The 23,529-nt window shown below is 36.8% G+C and overlaps 1 protein-coding gene across 2 annotated transcripts in view; it reads left to right on the top strand.

Annotated features, from left to right (window-relative positions):
* LOC113630176 (cadherin-10) overlaps positions 1-23,529 on the top strand; it is a 119,623-nt gene that overhangs the window by 39,718 nt on the left and 56,376 nt on the right. For both annotated transcript variants that reach the window (XM_027125367.1, XM_027125366.1), the window contains exon 2: positions 22,774-23,068. In XM_027125367.1, coding sequence (XP_026981168.1) covers positions 22,774-23,068 — 295 coding nt within the window. The remainder of the gene's footprint in view (positions 1-22,773; positions 23,069-23,529) is intronic.

Below are 23,529 nucleotides of genomic sequence, written 5' to 3'. Positions count from 1 at the left end.
GTAGTGAAAAAGACTCATGAACAAGCACCAGTTTCCAGGTATGTAGGATTAATATATAATTCAATATTAATTAACATATGTTTCACTGATAAAATAGATTACCTTTCTGGCTAGCCATTGCTGCCTAACACCATAAAATTTAATGACTTACCACAACAACGGTGATCTTATTATTTGGTATAGTTCCTGTGGTTCAGGATGTTCGGAAGGACTTGGCTTGGTGTGTCTGGCTTAGAGTTTCTTGTGAAGTTTCAGGCAAATGGTAGGTGGAAAGATAGAGTACTTGAGTGGGCTGGACCTTTCTCTCTCTCTCTGTTAGTCTCTGTGTTTCTCCATGTGGTCTCTCCTCTACTCTGAGGGGTTCCTCAGAGTCTAGTAACTTCAGAACAGCTGGACTGCTTACTCAGTGGCTCAGGGGTATAGTCCATGTGTTATAGCTCACAAAGCAGATGTCTCTTCACATTTTCTGACTCAGTCTCAAAAATCATGTATTATCACCTTGACTACATTCTGTCTATTACAAGATTCAAGGGGCAAGGAACTAGATTCTACCTCTTGTTGGGGCTTCAAGAGGAAGGCTATTGGGCACTTCCTCTTGATTAGAGAGTAGCAAGTTCTTGGAATAGGATATAGAATGGAAATATTGTTGCAATCACCTGTGGAAAATACTATCAGCTACATACAAATAATTTTTTAAAAAAAATGAATTTACATAGAAGAAAAAAATTGTATTTGGAATTTAAAGGGATGATAAATATAAAAATCTCAATAGATGATGTGGAGAATAACATTCAGAACGTAAGTTAGAAAGTAAAGCAAGAAGGCAAAGAGACGGAAAATCAGAGCTAAAGGATAATGAAATTAAAGGGAAAAACAATGAGGATCAATATCTGAATAATAAGAGTTCCAGAATAAGAAAAATGGAAGAGAGGGCATAGCAATGAAAAGTTCATTTGAATATTCGAGAATAGAATGGTATGGGATTGAAGAATGAAAAGGCCTGGTGTGTAACCTGCAATTTTGATAGAAATATACAAACACCAAAGAACGATACCATGCATTTTCAGAAATCTGGACAAACAAAAGATTCTACAAGCTCCCAGAGAAAAATAGATCCATGGATCTTATAAGAAGATCAGGCATCAGAAAGACTACAGATTTCTTAACAGCAATATTAATATGAAGAAGATGATGGAGTATTGTATTCCATATCCTCAAGAAAAATAATATCCAGCCTTGGATATTATTATCCAACAAGAGAATACATGTACAATTCAGTATTTGGATTTCACATCAAAAATCAGAGTGAAAAACAACCAAAAAAAGAAAACATACTAAAGACTGGAGAGGCAAAGGATTCTGATGAAAAATCAGAGGCTAACAGCTGTAAGCAAAGTTTGAATCTCAAACAGTTCCTTTTGGAACATGTCAGAAGGTTCTGGGAGATTGTCTTCAGAAAGATGAAAGCTGTTTAATGTTATCAGCTTGAGAGGAAATTAAGGCAGTTGTGGAAGAGTTTGTGGTTGAATTAAAAAAACACACAGAAAATAACGAATTTAGACAATTTGTGTTTGTGAAGAAAGGAGAAAGTAAGAGTGGGGTCAAAGATATTGTGTTGGAAAGGAAAATTAATCATTGTGGGGCTGGAGGAATAGAACCAAAATCAACTCTGTGTTTTTAAAAGTCTACCTTAATTATATTTACAAAGAAAGTTTGAAACTAATATTTAGGGTAAGAAAACATTTCCCTTCTTCCCTCCTAGGATCTTTGGCTTAATTACTAAATTGACGTATAACAGATTAACGAGAGAAAAACAAGTTTAATTTTGGATGTACCAGAGTCCTAAAGATATGAGGCTCGCAGATGTGATTGAAGCAAACAGCTTTTATACTTTTTAGACAAAGAAACAATAATTTGTGAAGAATTGGCAAAAACAAAGGGGCTTGGGCTCTGGGTAGTAAATTAATGAAGAAGTAACAAGGTTTGTTTACACAGCCTTCTTGGTCCTGAATTCCTTATCTCTGGCAGTAAGGATGCCTTCTACCCTCCAGGTTCAGGGAGGGCAGCCTTCACATGGGGGATTTATTTCCAGACTTCAGGGGGACAAAGGAGGGCCTGAGTGTCCTTCTTGCAACAACTGTTTCTTGGGTAACTTTAATTCAGAATAATCAATATACCAAAGTGACATATTTGGGAGCAGCCTGCCCTGAACCCCATCAGGCCCCTCCTCTGAAACTTCCCTGGAAGTTTCACATATTTAAAGCTTAGCTGATGACTGTGGAGAGCAGAATTGGTTTAGTAGCTGAAAGGTAAGAGATCTGCAAAGGGAGAAAAGAACATAGATTAAAATGAGAATGAAAAAACAAAAAGGATCCAACGGAAGCACATTTCCTCACACCCCATTAAACCAGCTTCCCAATGCTAGGAATAGATCAGTCCAATAAAATGGCTCTGCTTCATTTATCTGATGGAAAGTGTTAATCTTATCTTTCAACAGATGTAAGTTAGATACTATTTGTCCCGTTTGAATTAATAGAAGCAGCATTTTCCCCCATAATTCCCTCCTTGCTGGGCAGTCAGTGTATCTATTATGGGCATGGTGATTTGGAGTTCAACAGAGGCTAAGCTGTTCACTACTGACTGGAGCAGTGCTAAAGTTCACGTAGTGGTATTGAACTCTGGTTCTGTTACTGTAAAAAGTTTTAAGGTCGTCTTTTCCAATGCGTGAGTTCCAAAGCTTGGGAATAATGTCCTCAGCACTACAAAGAACTTGGATTGTTGATACACAAGCAGATTTTCTATGATTTCTCATCTAATCCATTTATGTGGCATGCCTTTATGGACAAAGGAGCTCAAATTTGTAATTTGGCTGGTATTTAAGGTAGAGTTTTCTGGTGGCAGAAAAAGCTAAGTATCTGAGTCCATAACATCCTGACCATTTAGGTGGGAACCTTTTACATATCTTATCACCACATAAGATGAAAAGACCAGTGTGCTTCAAAAGCAAGAGTGGAATCTATAATTTCCTAGATCAGGGGATTCCATGCTACTAGGACAATTAGCATCCGCATATCTCTACTTTCCATGTACTCCTGTCAGTTTATAAGAGCAGAACAAGTTGTGGAATATTTGATAGAGGAGGCCTGCAGTTTGGCTTTGGCAACTATAAAGCTTAGTTTTGTCATCTGGCCAAGTTCATCCAGATTTTTGGTCTATCCATGTTTGGGGTATTGGACAGTCTAATCAGAGGAGCAGCTGAGATACCCCCAACTCGTGCAAGGGTGATTTGGCAAACATCTGTGCCATAAAAGGTAGTGCTGGAGCCACTTTTCATCTCCTTGATAGGTTTGAATATGCCATCCATGGAATCAAACCACAGAGTTTGACTGCAATATTGCCCTGATATGTCACCAGGAAAGGTCCAGCGGCACATCTGTTTTCAATACCAAGGGAAAAGATTTCACCTATTGTCTTTATCAGGGCAAGGAAGAGTCCTTGAGTTTCTAGAGAGGTTTTCCTGGGCCCAAATAACTCACTAGAAGAAGAGGCAGACTGATGGGATACCATACCCTGTTCTTCCACCTTCCATACTGGAAGGAATGAAAACTGGTTCAGATTCTTTTGCACTATAGATACTGACATAACCAACAGTCAGCTTGATTAGTTAACATGACCAGGGGTTGGTAAACTGGCATAAGGGAGTGTCTGGTTTGCCCCTGACCTGTTGAAAAAGTAAGTGCTAATAAGAGCAAGACATAGGTTGAAAGAGAGCCATAGTGGAAGCGTAGAGGGACAGTAGATAGAAACAAGCAACCTCTAGTCAGCCTTCTAATAAATGATTAATTAATGTAGAAGAAAAAAAATATTCATTAATAAGAAAAAGTGATTTTTCTTTGTTTTATTTATTTTTTTGGTTTGTGTATGGGGAGTCTTTAAAGGTGGGGAATAGGTAAAAGTGAAGTCTCTTGATCCCTGATCTAGGGGAAAGTTGTCTACTTCATAATGCCACGTGCTTCTGGAGACTGGGAATTGGCTCTAGAAAAGCTTTACTTGAAGATCGATCACCTGTAGGGGTTGTCTCCCAATTGTCAGGTGATATGGGGTATTTTTTGGTGTGGCTTGTATGAATCCAGGAGGATTTTTCTTTTATTTTGTTGGCAGACTAGGTGGTTAGCAATACCTTGTAAGGTCCTTCCCAGCTGCTCGACAGTGAGTGTTTTCCTCTAAATACCTTGATGTACACTTGGTCTCCTGGTTGAGAGGGATGGAAGGTTTGTCAGTCGGTGGAGATCATGCCCCTTTCACCTGTTAGCCGTATGCTCCAAGATACTAGTTAGTTCTTCTATTAGCTGGTCACAGCATCAGATCATTCATGTAAATTCCCACAATATTCACTTAACCCAGGAATAGAAGGTTTAGTGATGCCAGTAAGCATAAAAATTTAGACATATAAAGGACTTTAGAAAAGATCTGTCATGAAACTGGACTTAAATAGCCAGAAGCATTACTCCTGGCCCTTATAAAATTCCAAAATACTCCAAATAGGTGACATGGATTAACCCCCTTTGGAATCACGTTTGGACACCTGATGCCACAGGGTCTAACTGGCATGAGAAATATAGGATGTATCTGAGAGGCAAAAGATTGTCTTAAAATCCCATTAGTTTCATGGCAGTAAAGATGAAAAGGTTTGTCAAAATTAGGTAAGCTGAGAGCTAGGGGTGTGGATAATGTTAATTTTAAGGCTTCAAAGGAGGTTAGTGCCTCTGAAACTCAGGAAATTGGCTCTGGGTGGTGTCTGGAAGGAGGGCATCAGACGTTTGGCAAGGGCAGCAAAATCAAGAATCCATTGGCTGTAGTAACCAGTTGCTCCTAGAAATTTATGTAACTCTTTTCGTTTGGGGGAGAGGGATGGACAAAATGGACTCAAGGAGCTTTGGGGTGAGCATTTGAATGCCCCATATCTCAATCTCATGTCCTTAGTGGATAACACTTGTTTGTACCCATCGAAGTTTAGTTCCAGAGGCTTTACAGACTTGTCCAACTAGTGCCCTTAGGTCTCTAGAGACCAAACAACGAGTCCCACAAATTCAGATGGAAAAACTGAGCTAGATATCAAAACAAATATAAAATTATACTGAAGGGCAGCTATATGTCCTTAATAAATGGAGATATATAAAATTTTTTTCTTTAAGGGAGTAACATAAATGTGCTTTAATTCTTGTTTTATTTTGATGGAACAGAAGGGAAACAAGAATTCTGTTTTGGATCTGTTAAATGTGAAATATCAACAAGCCATCCCACTGAAGATGTCAACTAGACAGCTGCATATTTAGAGCTGAAGTTGAGGGGAGAGGATTGGGTTACATATATACATTTGGAGGTCATTGTCACATACATTTCATTTAAAGGAAATGAAAGTTGAGTTTTAGAAGGGAGCTGAATAGGAACAAAATGTACAACCCCAAAATATACCTCATTGGCTTGTTGATTATTTTAAGCTGTTTGTTTTTAAGAAACAGCAGACACAAGTGAAGCGTTGAAAACCGAGTACAAGTCACCCCCAGTCAGCATATTTCTGAAGCTGGGAAAATTCTGAGGGGCTGAGGCGGACCCATTTTTCCTGGTTTGTCATAGTGGTGGTGAGGAGTTCCCTTACATACCAGGTGAGGAATTCTTTATTCAGATGTTTGGCAGATTTATGCTTCAAAGTTTCCACATGGCATTTTTCTTTATAAAATACCTTAAGCTTTCAGAAATATACAGTCTGTCAACATGAAACCACTGTGGATATGAGCTTGTAGTTTCAGTGAGGTATTAAAGCACCTAAGAGGTCAGCAATCAGAGATTAGTATGGTAATTATTATAGCCCCCCAGCCCAGGTATCCGAAGAAGCTGAAGCTTGCCACGTTAACTTCAGGACCCGTGGAAAGGTCCCAGAAATTTTTATTTAATTGACTTAGGGTGTGGTACAGGCATCAGGGTTTTTAAAAACTCCATCAGGTATTTCTACTGTGCAGCTAAGGCTCTGGAGATATACACAATTTTTGAGAATAGGAGGTGTTCATGTTTAAGATGATACTCTCTCCAATTTAATCTGTAAATTCATTGCAATTCCAATCAGATTTTTAGCAAGACTTTTGTTCTTTATTTTTTTAGTAGAAAGTAACATGCTGATATAAAACTACATGTGGTAAGGACCAAGAACCCTCAAGACAATTTTTTAAAGGACAGATAAGGAAGGGTACTTATTTGAATGGGTATTAACAATCATTGCAGAGCTTCAGAAATTGAATGTGTTATTAGTAATAATGCTATATTTGTGACATTAGACAGATGGAACAAAATAGAAGGCTCTAAAGTATACCCGTGGTTATATAGAAATTTTTGTTTGTCTCTCGTCCCTCTGGAAATGTCCTGAGACCCAGGCCAGCCATGGATCCCTGGCGGCCCATCTTGGAACCTGCAACATATCTGTGAGCGGCCAAAACCTTTCTCAGGGGCTCTCCAGTCCCACCTCTGGGCCTCACTTCACCATGATCCAGGAGGAACAACCAAGGTCCGGATCAGACCTGTGCTGCCTGGGGTGGCCGGCCACATGTGGCTCATCCTGGGGTGCAGTCCAGTGGGAGCCTGCCTGGCTCTGGGGGTTTGGAGACTGTCGGGCAGAGAGGTTGGCCCCAAGGACAAGGCAGCTTCTGGGGACTGGATGTCTATGGCCCAGCATGATCCAGGGGTACCACATCCATCATGGGCTTCTAGACGCCAAAGGCCATGAGGGAGAGTTGACCACGACTCCAGTGGCCAGGTTGTTGAGGTTGTACTTGACGAGGAAGATGAATACCGTGCCCACGCAGGTCTGCAGCACTAGGCAGTTGGAGAAAGTGAACTGAGGCCCTGCTCCATGATGGTCTTCAGCTGGGAGGCAGTCACCATTAGCCTCGTGATGCAGCATGAGCTAGGCCTTGGCCATGCTCTTCTTCTCAACATAATGGTCAAAATAAATAAATAACAAAACACACCTGTGCTTATATAGAAAAATTTTAGATGAGTTGGAATTAAGATCAATGGTTTAATAAATATCTGTTGTAAATCCTTACTAGAAAAAGTTGATCTGTTCCTAACACCACACACACACACACACACACACACACACACAAACATACGTACACACAACAATGTGTGTATATGGTAAAAGTGAGCTACATGTCAAAGAAAAGCTTTAAAAATATTAAAAGTGAACAGATTATATGAAAACATAAGTATGACTTTGGGTTAGGTAATAATTCTTGAATAAGGTACAAAAAGGAATAAGCATAAAATTATTGATAAATTTAACTACATTGAAATTAAACATTCTCTAGGGCAAAAGAAACTATTACCTATGTTAAAAGAAACATCCCAGACTAAAAGAAGAAACATGCAATGATATAACAACAGATTATTAATATTCAGATATATAAAGAATTTCTAACAAATTGAGACGAAAATGACAGAGCGAGAGAAACAAAGGGAAAAAAGATATGAAAGCACAAAAGCAATACACAAAATCACCTATAAATATTAAGTGAGGAAGTGTGTATCATTCAAAGAAATAGCAAGTGCTACAGAGAGAGGTAGAAATAAACTTAGCGTGTTCAAGAAATAGGAAGGTCAGTGTGAGTTCAAGTGGTTAAAGGGAGAATGGCAAGAGCTGAGGCCAGCATGACAGGCCAGGACTACTTCACAATGAATGTTGTAAATGAGGGTAAGGCGTTGTTCAGACTGTGTTCTAAATGTAATGGGAAGCCACAGGCGGATTTTGAGCAGAGTAGTGGCTGTACCGATCTGCATTTTTAAATGATCACTCTGACTAGTGGGTGGAGAGTAACCATGGAAGGATGGAAATAGAGGTGGGGAGCCTAGGTGGAAACTTAAGGATGGAAATAGAGATGGGGAGACTAGGTGGAAACTTGAGTGACAGATTACAGTGACTTGTATTGGAATGACAGCAGTGGAGGCTGTGAGAAGTAGTTGGAAAAACATTTGAAGTCCAAAAGATTTGCTTATGGAATAAATAGGTAGAGTTGGGGTGGGGGGGATCAATGGCCCCTAGGATTTTAGCTTGAAAAACTGGCTTGATAATCATGCAGTTTACTAAAATAAGAGTTGATGTGTGGGAAAGGTGGAGATGAAGCATTCTGTTTAGGATAAGTGCTATTACTCACATTGCAAAAACATAAAATACGGAAGGAAAAGAGGCACACAGTCTTCAAGATGATGATGTGTATAAAGATGTAAGGAAAGGAATGAAAGGGCAAAGAAGACTTCAACTAATGAATCACAGTTTATTTTAATTTTATTTTCTTTCTTAAAGCAAAAAGATCCAACATAAATTTACAAAATATTGACATTTATGGAACTCTGGCACTCACTTGTTTGTTTTATTATTCTCTGTTTTTCTTTATATTCCATTATATTGGCATCCATTTCCTTTGGGAATTATAGCCAGATTTACAAACCTAACGTTGTAGTGGGTGAAGGTGGTGGGGTCCGATGGAAGGTGGGAAGACATCAAGATAAATTATGCTAACTTTGTATTGAGGAATAATAATCATACAGAAAAGTGTGCCTATCAGAACCGCACATTTCAATGTATTTTCACAAACCAGTTTAAATTTAGAATCCTTTAAAATTTTATTCCCTCTTCTTTATTTCTATTATGTTATTGTCATGTACTTTATTCTAGCATCCAAAGGTATTACTATTATTGTTTTGTATATTCAGTAATTATTTATATTTACCACACAATTATAGTTCTGGTGTTTTCATTCCCTCCACAAATTTTATTTGGGATCATTTTCTTCTGTGAAAACTCCAATTTAATATTCCTTTTACTGAATACCTGTTGGGGTAAATACCCTTAGTTTTTGTCCAGAAACATACTTATTTCAACTTCCTTTGAGAAGCCTATTTTTGCACAGTGTAGAATTTCAGGTAGCTCATTATTTTCCATCACTGCTTTAAGATGTCTTTCCATCATGTTTTGGCTTCCATCATATCTTTTCAGAAACAGGCAGACTTGCTGTTTTGAAGTTAATGTATCTTTTTTGTTCCCAAATACTTTTACAGTTTTCTCTATGTTTTCAAATTTCAAAAATATGACTATAATGGGATTATTTGTTGTTTTACTTTTATTTATGCTTTTGGAGTTTCTCAGATTTTACTGAATCTGTTTCTTGGTATCTTTCATCAGTTTTTAAAAATTCTTACCCATTTTTTCCTTCAAATATAATTTGCATTCCATTCTCCTTTCTTTCTGGGAATCCAATTTCATGTGTGTTGCAACTTTTGATTCTGTTTCACAGGTATCCAGTGATCTTATTTATTTTTTCTCATAATTTTTTCTCTCTGCATTTCAGATTTGTATTTTCTATATACCTAACTCCTTGATGGCAATCTCTGCTTACTTTTCAACAGACTAACCTTGTGTTTTACTATATATCCAATCTGCTGTAAAAACTATCTATAGATTTATGAATGTCAGGCATTGTCTTTTTTTTACTTAATTAATTAATTTATTTATTTTTGGCTGTGTTGGGTCTTCGTTTCTGTGCGTGGGCTTTCTCTAGTTATGGCAAGCGGGGGCCACTCTTCATCGCGGTGTGCAGGCCTCTCACTGTCGCGGCCTCTCTTGTTGCGGAGCACAGGCTCCAGACGTGCAGGCTCAGTAGCTGTGGCACACGGGCTTAGTTGCTCCGCGGCATGTGGGATCTTCCCAGACCAGGGCTCGAACCCGTGTCCCCTGCATTGACAGGCAGATTCTCAACCACTGCGCCACCAGGGAAGCCCCAGGCATTGTATTTTTGGTTTAGAATGTTCTTTTGATTTTTTTCTCAATCTTCATTTTTCATCTGCTCTTTCCACTATTTCCTTACATTTTCAAATATATTATGCATAGTTATCTTTCAATTTTGTCTGCTAAATACAATATATTAATCATATACAGTCTGTTTCTATTCTGTTTTTACTCTCATATTGGTTATATGATCTTGCCTTTTTGCATGAATAGTAACCTTTCCTACCATACATTATGTATAATGGGTTATTTTTCACTGGAAAGAAATTTTTTTTAATAAATTTATTTATTTATTTTTGGCTGTGTTGGGTCTTCGTTTCTGTGCAAGGGCTTTCTCTAGTTGTGGCGAGCAGGGGTCACTCTTCATCGCGGTGCACGGGCCTCTCACTATTGGGGCCTCTCTTGTTGCAGAGCACAGGCTCCAGATGTGCAGGCTCAGTAGTTGTGGCTCACGGGTCTAGTTGCTCCGCGGCATGTGGGATCTTCCCAGACCAGGGCTCAAACCCATGTCCCCTGCATTGGCAGGCAGATTCTCAACCACTGTGCCACCAGGGAAGCCCTGGAAAGAATTTTTTCATTGTTTTTTGGATTATTTGCTTATCATCTGTGATCATTAATTTTATGTGTCAACTTAAGTAGGACATGATGACCAGTTGTTTGGTCAAACAGTAATCTAGATGTTGCTATGGAGGCTTTTTTTTTTTTAGATGTGATTAACCTTTATAATCAGTAAACTATAATTAAAGCAGATTGCTCTCCATAATGTGGGTGGGCCTCATCCAATCAACTGAAGACCTTAAGAGCAAAACATGAAGTTTCCCAAAGAAAAATGACTTCTGCCTCAGAACTGTAACAAAGAAACCCAGCCTGAGTTTCTAGCTTACTGGCCTGCCCTGTGGATTTATGACTCAAAATTGCAACATATACTCTTACAAATTTTGAGATTGCTGTCCTTCCCGATGGATTTCAGACTTTGCATCTTCCACAATCCCATGAGCCAATTCCTTAAAATTCTCCAAACAATACATAGATATGTAGAAAAATAGATGGATATATATATATATATAATATATATAAAAATATAGATTTCCTATTGGTTCTGTTTCTTTGGTTAGAAGACAAATGATATATCACTACAGTTCAATCAAGGATTGAGGAAGATCAGATTGAATTGCCATTTGGTAAGCCTACGTCTACCACTGTTTACCCCTTTACCAAGAAGGTGAATCCTCCCAGTGAGAATGGGTCCTGTCTCTTTTGCCCCCCAATTCCTCAGGATATTTAGTTTTGCCCTTCAGAAATTCTCAGTTTAGATCTTTAATCGTTTGCTTGATGCTCCTTCAACAATTGACAGAATTCTCCAGCAGGGAATAATCTGTATGTTTTGCTACTTTGCATGAAGAACAACACATTTCTTGCTTTCTTTTTTCTCTGGCAGTGACCATTTTTCAAGGGACCAAGTCTGTGAGTCTGTATTTTTAGCCTATAGAGGCACTAAGAATTGTTGAACACTCCTAGGTGCAAAGTCCCTGTAGATCCTCAGGTTCAGTCTGACATTCCCTGGGGGGCTTTCAAATTTCACCTCCTCATGAGTCTTTTTTTTTTTTGAACCTAAGAACCACCAGTCTCTGGGAATGTGACAATTACATTCTAGCTTTCAGAAGCTTTCAGCCTGGCCCTTAGCCATCTACAGACTCATAATTCAACAAATGTTTTATGGAAAGACTGGCAATGCATTTGGGGACCTTCACTTCCCCAGTATTTTCACTCCACTACCATGTGAACTCTAAACTCTTTTCTGACTTCTCGTGTTCCAGAACTACCTTCCTCTTGGGACAATCACAGATTCTTACCTCCAAACCCAGCCTTGGAACTGGCATATTCCCCTGGGGAAAATGCAGCTGCAAGTCTTCTCTTCACCTCTGAACAATCCTCTCCTCCCAGGTTTTAATCCATTCAGTTCCTATTGTTTACACAGCAATTTGGCATTAGCAATGTGATTTTTTTCTTTTTTTGTAGTCCAGCTGGATGTTCTATATGTTGTCAGTGGGAATGTCATCCTGCTATTATTACCTAACTACCTTATCCTACTCTTAATTAAATTACAGACGTCTACAATGACTTACCATATGGTTTTAGAGATAAATTTGGATTTGCATTTCTATCCCTGGCTCTTCACTGAAAAATGTAAATATGTCTCCTGGTAATCCATGTATATATCATATCCCACTGATACCATCTCATAGTTAAGTGGAATTTATAGCTAATTTATAGCCCCAATCTTTTTCAGTATGAAGAATAAGATTTTATTTATGTACATTTATACTTTCACTGTAGAGTAACGCTGATCCCCACTTTTCATTATGGACTTCTAATTCCATTTCACTCCATTCAGAAGAATTTCACTTCTTTCCAAAGAAGTAGCACAAAATGAACTCTTTATTCCTCATGTCTGTGGTATTTGACTCTGATGTCCATTTCCTTTTACAAGTAAATAATTCCTTATTATGTACTGTGAAATGTTAGGAGTCCATAAGAATAGAAAACTCAGTTCTTATCCTCAAAATATATTTGTAGTTCCATAAAGACTTATGAAAATAATAGTTCAAAATTTGAAGTGGTTATAAAATTTTATATGTATATACATATATATAATACCTATATACACATTCATACAAACAGACACACATGATAATTGGGGCACTAAGGAAAGAGAGGTCAATTCAGCCTTACAAAGAAGTTTGAAAAAATGCCTCATATAGGAGATAAGATATAAATAGGATCTTTATCGATGAGTAAGAATTTTCAGGGTGGATAAATCAAGGTAGTGGGGAAGGACACAAGTTGTAGGGGCATGATATTGTCAGATAAGTTTGGGGGCTATGTTTCCTCATTTGATGAAGATATGAACGTTTCTCCGCCAAATGAGCAATCCCCTTTCGTAAGGAGAACATCTACCTTGATTTCTCAATTCCTTTTGTATGTGTGTGTGTGAGTATATGGAAAAACATATAAAATCTACCTAGAATAGAAGTTTTTAATTTAGTGGTCTAGGGCTATATTTGTACTCCCTCATACCGCATATTAACATTCTTTTTGTATTTTACACACACGCACGATTTGGAGCGGGGTGGGGTGGGTAGCGTTCATAGCCCTTTTTCAGATTCCCACTTCAGCCAGTGTCTTAAAAAAATCCAACAAATGTAAAGATCCAAACCTCTTTTCATTTTCCCCGTCTTGACCATAACCCCTAGCGACAGCAGGCAGCTGCTTAGTCCTTCTCCTTTGGGCATCCAATTATGTACTTGTCAGTCTATAGTTTTCAAGATAGAAGCATCTTTATGAATAAGACTTAGAAACCCAACAGCTTCAAATACTTCCTCTGTAGCAAAATCTCCGAAACTTCTAAGTCCTAAAATGGCACACAGAATTCTCATTACCCTCCTCAATTTAGTTTAGTTCAATCTGATTCAAAAAATGCTTATTTAAATAAACTCCTTCAGTGAATACATATCCCTAGCCCTCTCCTTCCTTTCATACCTCCTATCATTATACCTTTCTTGATTAAAAGAAGGAAGGAAAGATTCTCAGCTGCCTGTGAAGCCCATAAAAAGAGATGATCACCCTTTATTTTTTCTTCTCTGATTTCTGTAGACCTTATTAATCAAAAATGAATCTCTTGATTTTAAATATTTTGCATTTACTTAACAATTTTTAGACATGTATTTACGCATACTCCCATATTATAAATCTAAGATGCTTAAGAAGACTTCAAGTTGTGGGACAAATAAGGTGTGAAATGTTCAATGTCATTTTCACACTGCAAGGGAATACTCTGCATAATTTAGTGATCTTCAAAACTATAGAAGGAAGATGCCAGGCTTCTAAAAGAATATGAACCTTCTCTAAAATATTTCCCCAATAACTCTCTTTGGAAAGGAAAACTAATACAATAATTAGAAAGAATGTGTCTACTGTGTATTATGCATACCATTTATGGTCGAGAAGCAGATAATGCCCTATAAAACTGTGTTTATGGAAAGCTTAAATAAATGCCTTCAATGTAGTCTTGGTATCTTTACAGTACCAGAAAAGAAATGTATGAGTTGAGACACTGTAAGATGTGAATTAGCAACAGTTCTAGCAGGAGATGTCTTTATTTATTTATTTTTACATCTTTATTGGAGTATAATTGCTTTACAATGGTGTGTTAGTTTCTGTTTTATAACAAAGTGAATCAATTATACATATACATATGTTCCCATATCTCTTCCCTCTTGCGTCTGCATCCCTCCCACCCTCCCTATCCCACCCCTCCAGTCGGTCACAAAGCACAGAGCTGATCTCCCTGTGCTATGCGGCTGCTTCCCACTAGCTATCTACCTTACATTTGGTAGTGTATATATGTCCATTCCTCTCTCGCGCTTTGTCACAGCTTACCCTTCCCCCTCCCCATATCCTCAAGTCCATTCTCTAGTAGGTCTGTGTCTTTATTCCTGTCTTACCCCTAAGTTCTTCATGACATTTTTTTTCTTAAATTCCATATATATGTGTTAGCATACAGTATTTGTCTTTCTCTTTCTGACTTACTTCACTCTGTATGACAGACTCTAGGTCTATCCACCTCATTACAAATAGCTCAATTTCGTTTCTTTTTATGGCTGAGTAATATTCCATTGTATATATATGTGGAACATCTTCTTTATCCATTCATCTGATGATGGACACTTAGGTTGTTTCCATCTCCGGGCTATTGTAAATAGAGCTGCAATGAACATTTTTGTTCTATTCTATTTTTGAATTATGGTTTTCTCAGGGTATATGCCCTGTAGTGGGATTGCTGGGTCATATGGTAGTTCTATTTGTAGTTTTCTAAGGAACCTCCATACTGTTCTCCACAGTGGCTGTATCAATTGACATTCCCACCAACAGTGCAAGAGAATTCCTTTTTCTCCACACCCTCTCCAGCATTTATTGTTTCTAGATTTTTTGATGATGGCCATTCTGACTGGTGTGAGATGATATCTCATTGTAGTTTTGATTTGCATTTCTCTAATGATTAATGATGTTGAGCATTCTTTCATGTGTTTGTTGGCAGTCTGTATATCTTCTTTGGAGAAATGTCTATTTAGGTCTTCTGCCCATTTTTGGATTGGATTTTTTGCTTTTTTATTATTGAGCTGCATGTGCTGCTTATAAATTTTGGAGATTAATCCTTTGTCAGTTGCCTCATTTGCAAACACTTTCTCCCATTCTGAGGGTTGTCTTTTGGTCTTGTTTATGGTTTCCTTTGCTGTGCAAAAGCTTTGAAGTTTCATTAGGTCCCATTTGTTTATTTTTGTTTTTATTTCCATTTCTCTAGGAGGTGGGTCAAAAAGGATCTTGCTGTGATTTATGTCATAGAGTGTTCTGCCTGTTTTCCTCTAAGAGTTTGATAGTTTCTGGCCTTACATTTAGGTCTTTAATCCATTTTGAGCTTATTTTTATGTATGGTGTTAGGGAGTGATCTAATCTCATACTTTTACATGTACCTGTCCAGTTTTCCCAGCACCACTTATTGAAGAGGCTGTCCTTTCTCCACTGTACATTCCTGCCTCCTTTATCAAAGATAAGGTGACCATATGTGTGTAGGTTTATCTCTGGGCTTTCTATCCTGTTCCATTGATCTATCTTTCTGTTTTTGTGCCAGTACCATACTGTGTTGATTACTGTAGCTTTGTAGTATAGTCTAAAGTCAGGGAGCCTGATTCCTCCAGCTCCGTTTTTCGTTCTCAAGATTGCTTTGGCTATTCGGGGTCTTTTGTGTTTCCATACAAATTGTGAAATTTTTTGTTCTAGTTCTGTGAAAAGTGCCAGTGGTAGTTTGATAGGGATTGCATTGAATCTGTAGATTGTTTTGGGTAGTAGAGTCATTTTTACAATGTTGGTTCTTCCAATGCAAGAACATGGTATATCTCTCCATCTATTTGTATCATCTTTAATTTCCTTAATCAGTGTCTTATAATTTTCTGCATACAGGTCTTTTGTCTCCTTAGGTAGGTTTATTCCTAGATATTTTATTCTTTTTGTTGCAATGGTAAATGGGAGTGTTTTCTTGATTTCACTTTCGGATTTTTCGTCATTAGTGTATAGGAATGCTAGAGATTTCTGTTCATTAATTTTGTATCCTGCTACTTTACCAAATTCATTGATTAGTTCTAGTAGTTTTCTGGTGGCATCTTTAGGATTCTCTATGTATAGTATCATGTCATCTGCAAACAGTGACAGCTTTACTTCTTCTTTTCTGATTGGATTCCTTTTATTTCCTTTTCGTCTCTGATTGCTGTGGCTAAAACTTCCAAAACTATGTTGAATAAGAGTGGTGAGAGTGGGCAACCTTGTCTTTTTCCTGATCTTAGTGTAAATGCTTTCAGTTTTTCACCACTGAGGATGATGTTGACTGTGGGTTTGTCATATGTGGCCTTTATTATGTTGAGGAAAGTTCCATCATGCCTACTTTCTTCAATTCATAAAAAATGATGTATATTTTTCTATATCATTAATATTAAAATAATGCTCCATCTTACTGTGTAAATGTCACACACTCCAATTCAAGTTTTGCCCCCCCTCCCTTTTTTCCCCTAGTCTCAACAAAATGAGTAACTGCTTATTTATTTCTGACCAGATTGTGTTTATTTGCTTTTACATGCTTTCAGCTGTTTTCTGGTGCTAGACCGTCTTCACTGGTATTTTTTTATTGGATGCAAACTTAAAGTTATTTGATTCAATGTCTTATTTTCCATTTGATATTATGTTAGTCACTAGAGCAATTAGAGCAAAATACTAATGATGATGGTATCAGAATAACATAGCATATTAGCCATTTTCTGGATTTTTAAAAAAAAACAAATACAGACTATATTGGCTGTTTGAAAGAACAGCAGGCATAAAATTATCACTATACATTAGAAAATCTATTCAACAATTTCTGATATTCTGAAGTTAATGAACACACACAAACCAGATATTGTTAAACTCAGATTGTGTATCTTATAGTTATTTGGATTCCTGTATCAAAATGTATCCTTCAAAGAACTAGTCTAACCATTATAAATACAATCCTAATATAATTCTACAAATATAATTCTGATTTTTCTACTGTCTTTTCCCAGTGTTGGGGATCAAACCAAATACCAACGATGACCAATATCTAAAAGTGTATCAGTATTCTGAATGAGAAAGAATCTCACACAGCAACATAAATTCCTCTGAACTAGTAATCAGATTTTACTGGAAGTATTGATACGTTTTTTTATGTTTTAAAACTTGTTCATTTTTCTTCCAGCCAAGGGGGAAAGTATAAGATAAAATCTTTTATCAGTTATCCTTTTGGTAACAAATTACTTAAATTCCCTGTACTTGATAGATCAATACTTTGATTGCTTTTATAGTATTTCCAAACTTAATGTGAGAAACTGAAAAATAAAAATGAACTGATATTTAGAAGTAAAAGTTCCACCAACAAAGCACTGATCCTCAAGTGTAATCTTAATTTAACTCCTGTGTGATAAAAAATCGATTGAATCTCAGTTTCTTCCTCTTAAAAGTAAAGATGGCCTTAGACTATATAAGCCACAAGACCCCTTTTAGCTTACAAACTTCGTTTTAGACAAATATATTTAAATGAATGCTTTACATGAAATATTATAAAAACCTGCCAGATTTAAAATTACTAGGCTTTCATTAAATAATTTGTTGTTAAAATATTTATTTAAATTCAGTGGATTGTTTAGTTTTAATTATTAAACTAATCAATATAAGCAAATGAGTTATAACTAACCACATCCAAATTTAAAAAGTTAAATAATAGGAAAATGACTTTTAAATGTTCAGCATAGTACCAGTTGTTCTGTTTTCATTAATTGTCATGTACCTTGCCATGTCCTTTATCTGCTTGTGGATTTACAAGGAACACAGCAGGTTGTGAATTTTTAATAGGCTTTCTTGAAGGAAAGAAAAGGTCAGTATTAACATAAAATTCTTCTTGAGGATTTGTGGCCCAAATGTTTCACACAGGAGAACAGGGGTTACTGAGGAACTAAAGCCACAATAATCTGATATTTTTTTCTATGTTTAAAGAAACCTTAATATCTCACATAATAAAATAGCACAAGGTCAAATCAATATAAAATTTATTTCAGAGTAGACGCTTTAAGTTATTTAGCACTTGATCCATAATCCCACTTCTCAATAACACAAACAGCTGATTTTGTTTAATTAAATATTTAAAAATCCAAGTATTGATAACTAATATCCAAATGAAAAAAGGAAGAATAGTGAGAAAGCTACAGTTATAAGGACAAACCCCTGTCTGATCATTGCTTAGTAAATGAGTTGGAATGTAAAATAAAATTTTATCACACACACAAGGAATGACAGCGAGAGACAATAACAGAATAAGGAGGGAAGAGTATGCAAAAGAAGAGATAATTACAATAATAAAGAGAAACTTGAAAAAGAGAGAGGGAGCTTAGGTGGAGGACTATAATTAAAGAACTTTGTCCATTGCTCTCTTTCTGTAACTTTTAGAAAATCAACATCATCATCATACCCCTTAGTAGTTAACTCTGTCTCCCATCAGGTTCATCTAGGGCAGAAAGCAACTTCCCAAGTCTTAGGACATCTATAAATGCATGTCTCTGCCTCATAGTACATATCTATTGCAGTCTCTTTCCTTGTCCAATTCTCAAATATGTTTATTTAAATAATATTTCAATAAACATAGACTAATGTCAAGCCCCCAAATATGGTCATTTTTGTCCTTTTATTCTAGTGTTAGTGTTCCATTGTTTCCTCTGTAAGAAAAGAAAATGCTTTTTCTTTTCTTTTATGCAGGCTCTCACACAGTTCAAGAAAAAATTATTACGTCTGATTTCTTAAAAGAAACACATAAATTCATAGATCTAATTTGTTTCTCTTAATTATAAGGTAGAAATCTTTTCATTTCCGACTCACGAAACCAACAGTCCAGTTTCCAACCCTCATCACTTTGATTCCCAACTATCATGTTCAATTTTCTAATCCAACGGAAACTGCCACCCTATGTGGTCCAATTACAAGATTTAATTTTCACTCTCTGTAGTATAAGTGAAGGTAAAAATCCTGCTGTGATTCATATTCCAAAACAGAGCTTTATAAAAATTAAAATATCACTATACTAGCAACTTTTTTTTTTGCATGTCTAACCGACTAGAAGAGAACTGGTCTTAATGATTCCCATCTTGTCTTATTTCCTTCTCCACTCTGAATCTACCTTCTATATTCATCCAGTGTCCTTTATGAGGTGTAAAATTTGTAAAATGCAAAAAAAAATTCCCAGGTTTTAACCTCTACTCATCCTTTATCACGTAACTTAGGTGATATATGCTTAAGGAAATCCTCACTCATTCCTGTAGGCTAGTTTAGGGACTATCCTGTGAAATTCCATTACACACTGTGTTTGAATCTTCCATAGCACTAGGATGGAATTGTTCATTTACTTTTAGAACTACCTGATTCTTATGAGAGTAAATAAATATTTCTCAATTAAAATTGTTGAATGAATAGACAATAAACATCATAACTGTCCAGTACAAATCACAAAGTTATATGATCAGATGATTGATAATATCAATAATCTTTTCTTGAACTATTTTGATTCCCGGACAGAATAAGAAATATGCAATGCTTATATCTGTCATTTGGAAAATTGCCACATTATTGTACATTTATATAATTGGAAAATTTCCCAGCAACTATGTGCATTTCAGTGACTAAAAAGCTTCTATTTTGGGCTTCCCTGGTGGCGCAGTGGTTGAGAGTCCGCCTGCCAAGGCAGGGGACACGGGTTCGTGCCCCGGTCCCAGAGGATCCCGCATGCCGCGGAGCGGCTGGGCCCGTGAGCCATGGCCGCTGAGCCTGCGCATCCGGAGCCTGTGCTCCGCAACGGGAGAAGCCACGACGGTGAGAGGCCCGCGTACCGCAAAAAAAAAAAAAAAAAGTCACAAGACTGAAGGCCTCTCACTGCTGTGGCCTCTCCCGTTGCGGAGCACAGGCTCCGGACGCGCAGGCTCCGAACGCGCAGGCTCAGCGGCCATGGCTCACAGGCCCAGCCGCTCCGCGGCATGTGGGATCTTCCCAGACCGGGGCCGAACCCGTGTCCCCTGCATCGGCAGGCGGACTCTCAACCACTGCGCCACCAAGAAAGCCCCTCTTGTGACTTTTTGAGAGTAGTTCCCTGGACAACACAGTCATATGTTACTTCTGAGAGCTGTTTAGTTAAAAGCAGATATTTCTTGTTTCTCAACCTTACTTTGTTGTTTATGAATAACTAAAAATGCAGTAAAAAATTATTTGTTGCCTGACTTCTATATCTTTTTCTCCAAAGTACATATCTATTTGGAGGTTTTTTTTCCTATTATATCTGTAATACTGAGTTATTTATCCAAAAATCAGAAAAATGGAGTTTGATCCAAATTTAATGGCTAAATGCTGATTATTACAAACCATTAACAAAAATATAGACTGCTTTTGTAAACCCAGCAGTTGTATATAATATATTGTATTACCTATATATTGTATTACCTACCCAGTAATAAAATATATTGGGGAGGGGTTAAATATTTATTTAAGTTAAACATTTTTGATATCCACATAAAACTGTTCTCACAGCCAAGTTCATTGATATAAGCACCTATAAAGAAAAAAGAAACTTTCAAATAAAGAAACAAAATTCTACTTTAAAGAGAATATAATCAGGGTAATACTTCTACAGGTAAATAGATGAAAATTTTTGTTGATTTAAATAATCTAAAGAGCAAAAGTCAAACCTACTCAGATAAATATCTAACTCTATAACATTTTGCATACTGGAAGGATATTGTCTCCAGTTTTTATTTTTCTAGGCTACAGGTCAGTATGCCTATTCCAATTTATGACTATATTTTGTATGAATATTAAAAAAGACGACATGCTACAAATGAACTTATTTACAAAACAGAAACAGACTTACAGACATAAAAAACAAACTTATTACCAAAGGGGAAGGAGGAAGAGGGATAAATTAGGAGTATGGGGTTAACAGATACACATTACTGTATATAAAATACATAAACAATGAGAGTTTACTGTATAGCACAGGAAACTATATTCAATATCTTGTAATAACCTATAATGGAAAAGAATTTTAAAAAAGAATATATAACAAAATCACTTTGCTGTATACCTGAAACTAACACAATATTGTAAAACTATACCTCAAATTTAAAAAAGACAACATGTGCATGATGATATCTAAGTTATAATATATGCTTTATCAAAACTTGGAAAATCTACACATTCTTTTTCTATTTCTTATCAGATAAAAAGCAAAATAAAAATTTTAAAGCATAATCTCTTACTGCAAATAAGGAAATATGATCTTAGCATTAAAAAAAAAAAATTATTGGTGTGGTGGTACAATTAGAGAAAAACTTACAATCCTTGTGTTTTACAAAGCCATGCTCTGTTCCTCCTATGGCTAAGTCTCTCCCTCAGGGTATGAATTCCATGACAGGCAGGGGGATATTCACATCTGGAACCTGCACATCCATTTCCAGACGATCCTTGAAGTACTTGGGACCCATTATTTCCCGCCCAAACATCCTTGAACTTGCTTCTAGGACCTGGAGAGTCTCTTCTCCAAGTCAGTCTACCAACGGCCAGATTTACCCATTGTTATATGTACCCTTAATCCTGAGGGCTGGCCTAGTGTGCATCTGTTAAAAAACTATATACAATCACCCCTCCACATCTGTGGGCTCAGTGTCTGTAGATTCAACCAACCACAGGTGGTAAACATAGTGCACAATCCATGGGTGGTTGAATCCATGGATGCTGAACCCATGGATACTGAGGGCTTACTACACTATGCCATTTTATGTAAGGGATTCAAGCATCCTCAGATTTTGGCATCCACGGGGGTCCTGGGACCAATCCCCCACAGATACCACAGGGCAATTGTAGATGGAATTTGCCCATGACACATGGGCTCCTGGGCAAGCATTAGCACTGGGATGGGATGTGGGCTAGGCTGATATATCCACATGAATGCATGCCAAGCTCTTTGACATGATGACTAGATTGTGGAAGATTAGTGTTGTGGGCATAAGCAAGGAGGCAAGAAAAAGGCTTGCCCTACATTGCATTGTTTCTACACAGAACTTGTTGTTTGCAGTTGTTAAGAAGATAGATTTGACAAGGTAGGAGACTAGATAGAGCATATTTTATTTTATAGTTTACTAATTTGATTTATAACTTAAAATATATAGGCAGGTGTTATATAGACATCTATTCTGAACCCCACAAATATTTCTGGGGCAGTTGTTGTCATTCATGTGAATCAGAGAATGATGGGTAGGGCTTCTAACATAGAAGCCATGTCTCATGCAACTTTGCCTGTCTTACAGTTCTTAAAATATTGCTAATTCCCCAACAGAAATACAATAATTAAAAATAAGTTTACAGGAAATAAATTTCTTGCATAATATGAGATTAAAAGTATTTTCCACTCAAAGAAAGAGATGAGAGAAGCAATGTTTACACCAGCATATCAAGACTAATGACTTATGTCTTTGTCAGGAGTTATTTGCCTACGGAAATGGTTATTTACCGAGCAAAGCAAAGAAAGGAGCTGTGTTTGGTTTATTTTTATTACTTTTTTCCATTTAGAATAAAAATCACACTGATATGTAAAAGGCTAGTCCTATTGTTTAAAGTATATAGATGAGTGTGATCATACTTATTCAACTCTCATTTCAAGAACTAAGATAACTGACCCCATTTTTCAAAGATGTGACCTGAGAGACCTTCTTTGAATTCTTTCTGCATTATGTATCTTTAGACATTATCATGGATATGCTCATTTTTATTCCCCCTAGCTTCATTCAGACCAAGATAAAGGAGATGGATCCCTCAAATATATTTTGTCTGGAGATGGAGCTGGTACTCTTTTCATTATTGATGAAAAAACAGGTGACATTCATGCCACAAGAAGAATTGATAGGGAAGAAAAGGCCTTTTATACTCTACGTGCACAAGCTATAAACAGAAGAACTTTGAGGCCAGTAGAACCGGAGTCTGAGTTTGTGATCAAAATCCATGATATCAATGACAATGAGCCCACATTCCCAGAGGAAATTTATACGGCGAGTGTTCCCGAAATGTCTGTTGTAGGTAAGTTCATTTACAGTGTTTATGACGGTATTCAAAAAGTATAAAAAATAATTATCAAGAAATTCTTAAAACATTATGATCAATTACTTGAAATCATATTTGACTCCCTGCTAAGAGTACGTGTTTAATCTTCTGAATTACGAAACGAGTCAGGAAAAAAAAAAGGATGAATGCATTTCTAATTTCCTATGGGTTTGTAAGTTTCTACAGTACAATAAATAGACACTTCCTTCAAAAATCCAAGAAAATACCATTGACCTTCAGTAGAAAACTATGAAAATGCAAATTTTTGTCACATGGATTTGGAGAACAGCTGTGTAAAGTCCTGACTCCAAATATATTATAAGTACACTTAGAACACCATAAATGTAATCTAGAGTCTACATATATACTCTAGTCATAATCTGCCTAAAGAGTTTGTCTGGATTATCTAGATGTTATGAACATTGGAATTAATTAGA

Source organism: Aethalodelphis obliquidens, unplaced genomic scaffold, assembly GCF_003676395.1.
Source record: "Aethalodelphis obliquidens isolate GAN/ISIS:26980383/991018 unplaced genomic scaffold, ASM367639v1 scaffold29, whole genome shotgun sequence".
NCBI classification, from domain to species: domain Eukaryota; kingdom Metazoa; phylum Chordata; class Mammalia; order Artiodactyla; family Delphinidae; genus Aethalodelphis; species Aethalodelphis obliquidens.
The sequence above is the reverse complement of the archived record's forward strand: the minus strand, read 5'-3'. Positions and strand labels throughout refer to the sequence as shown.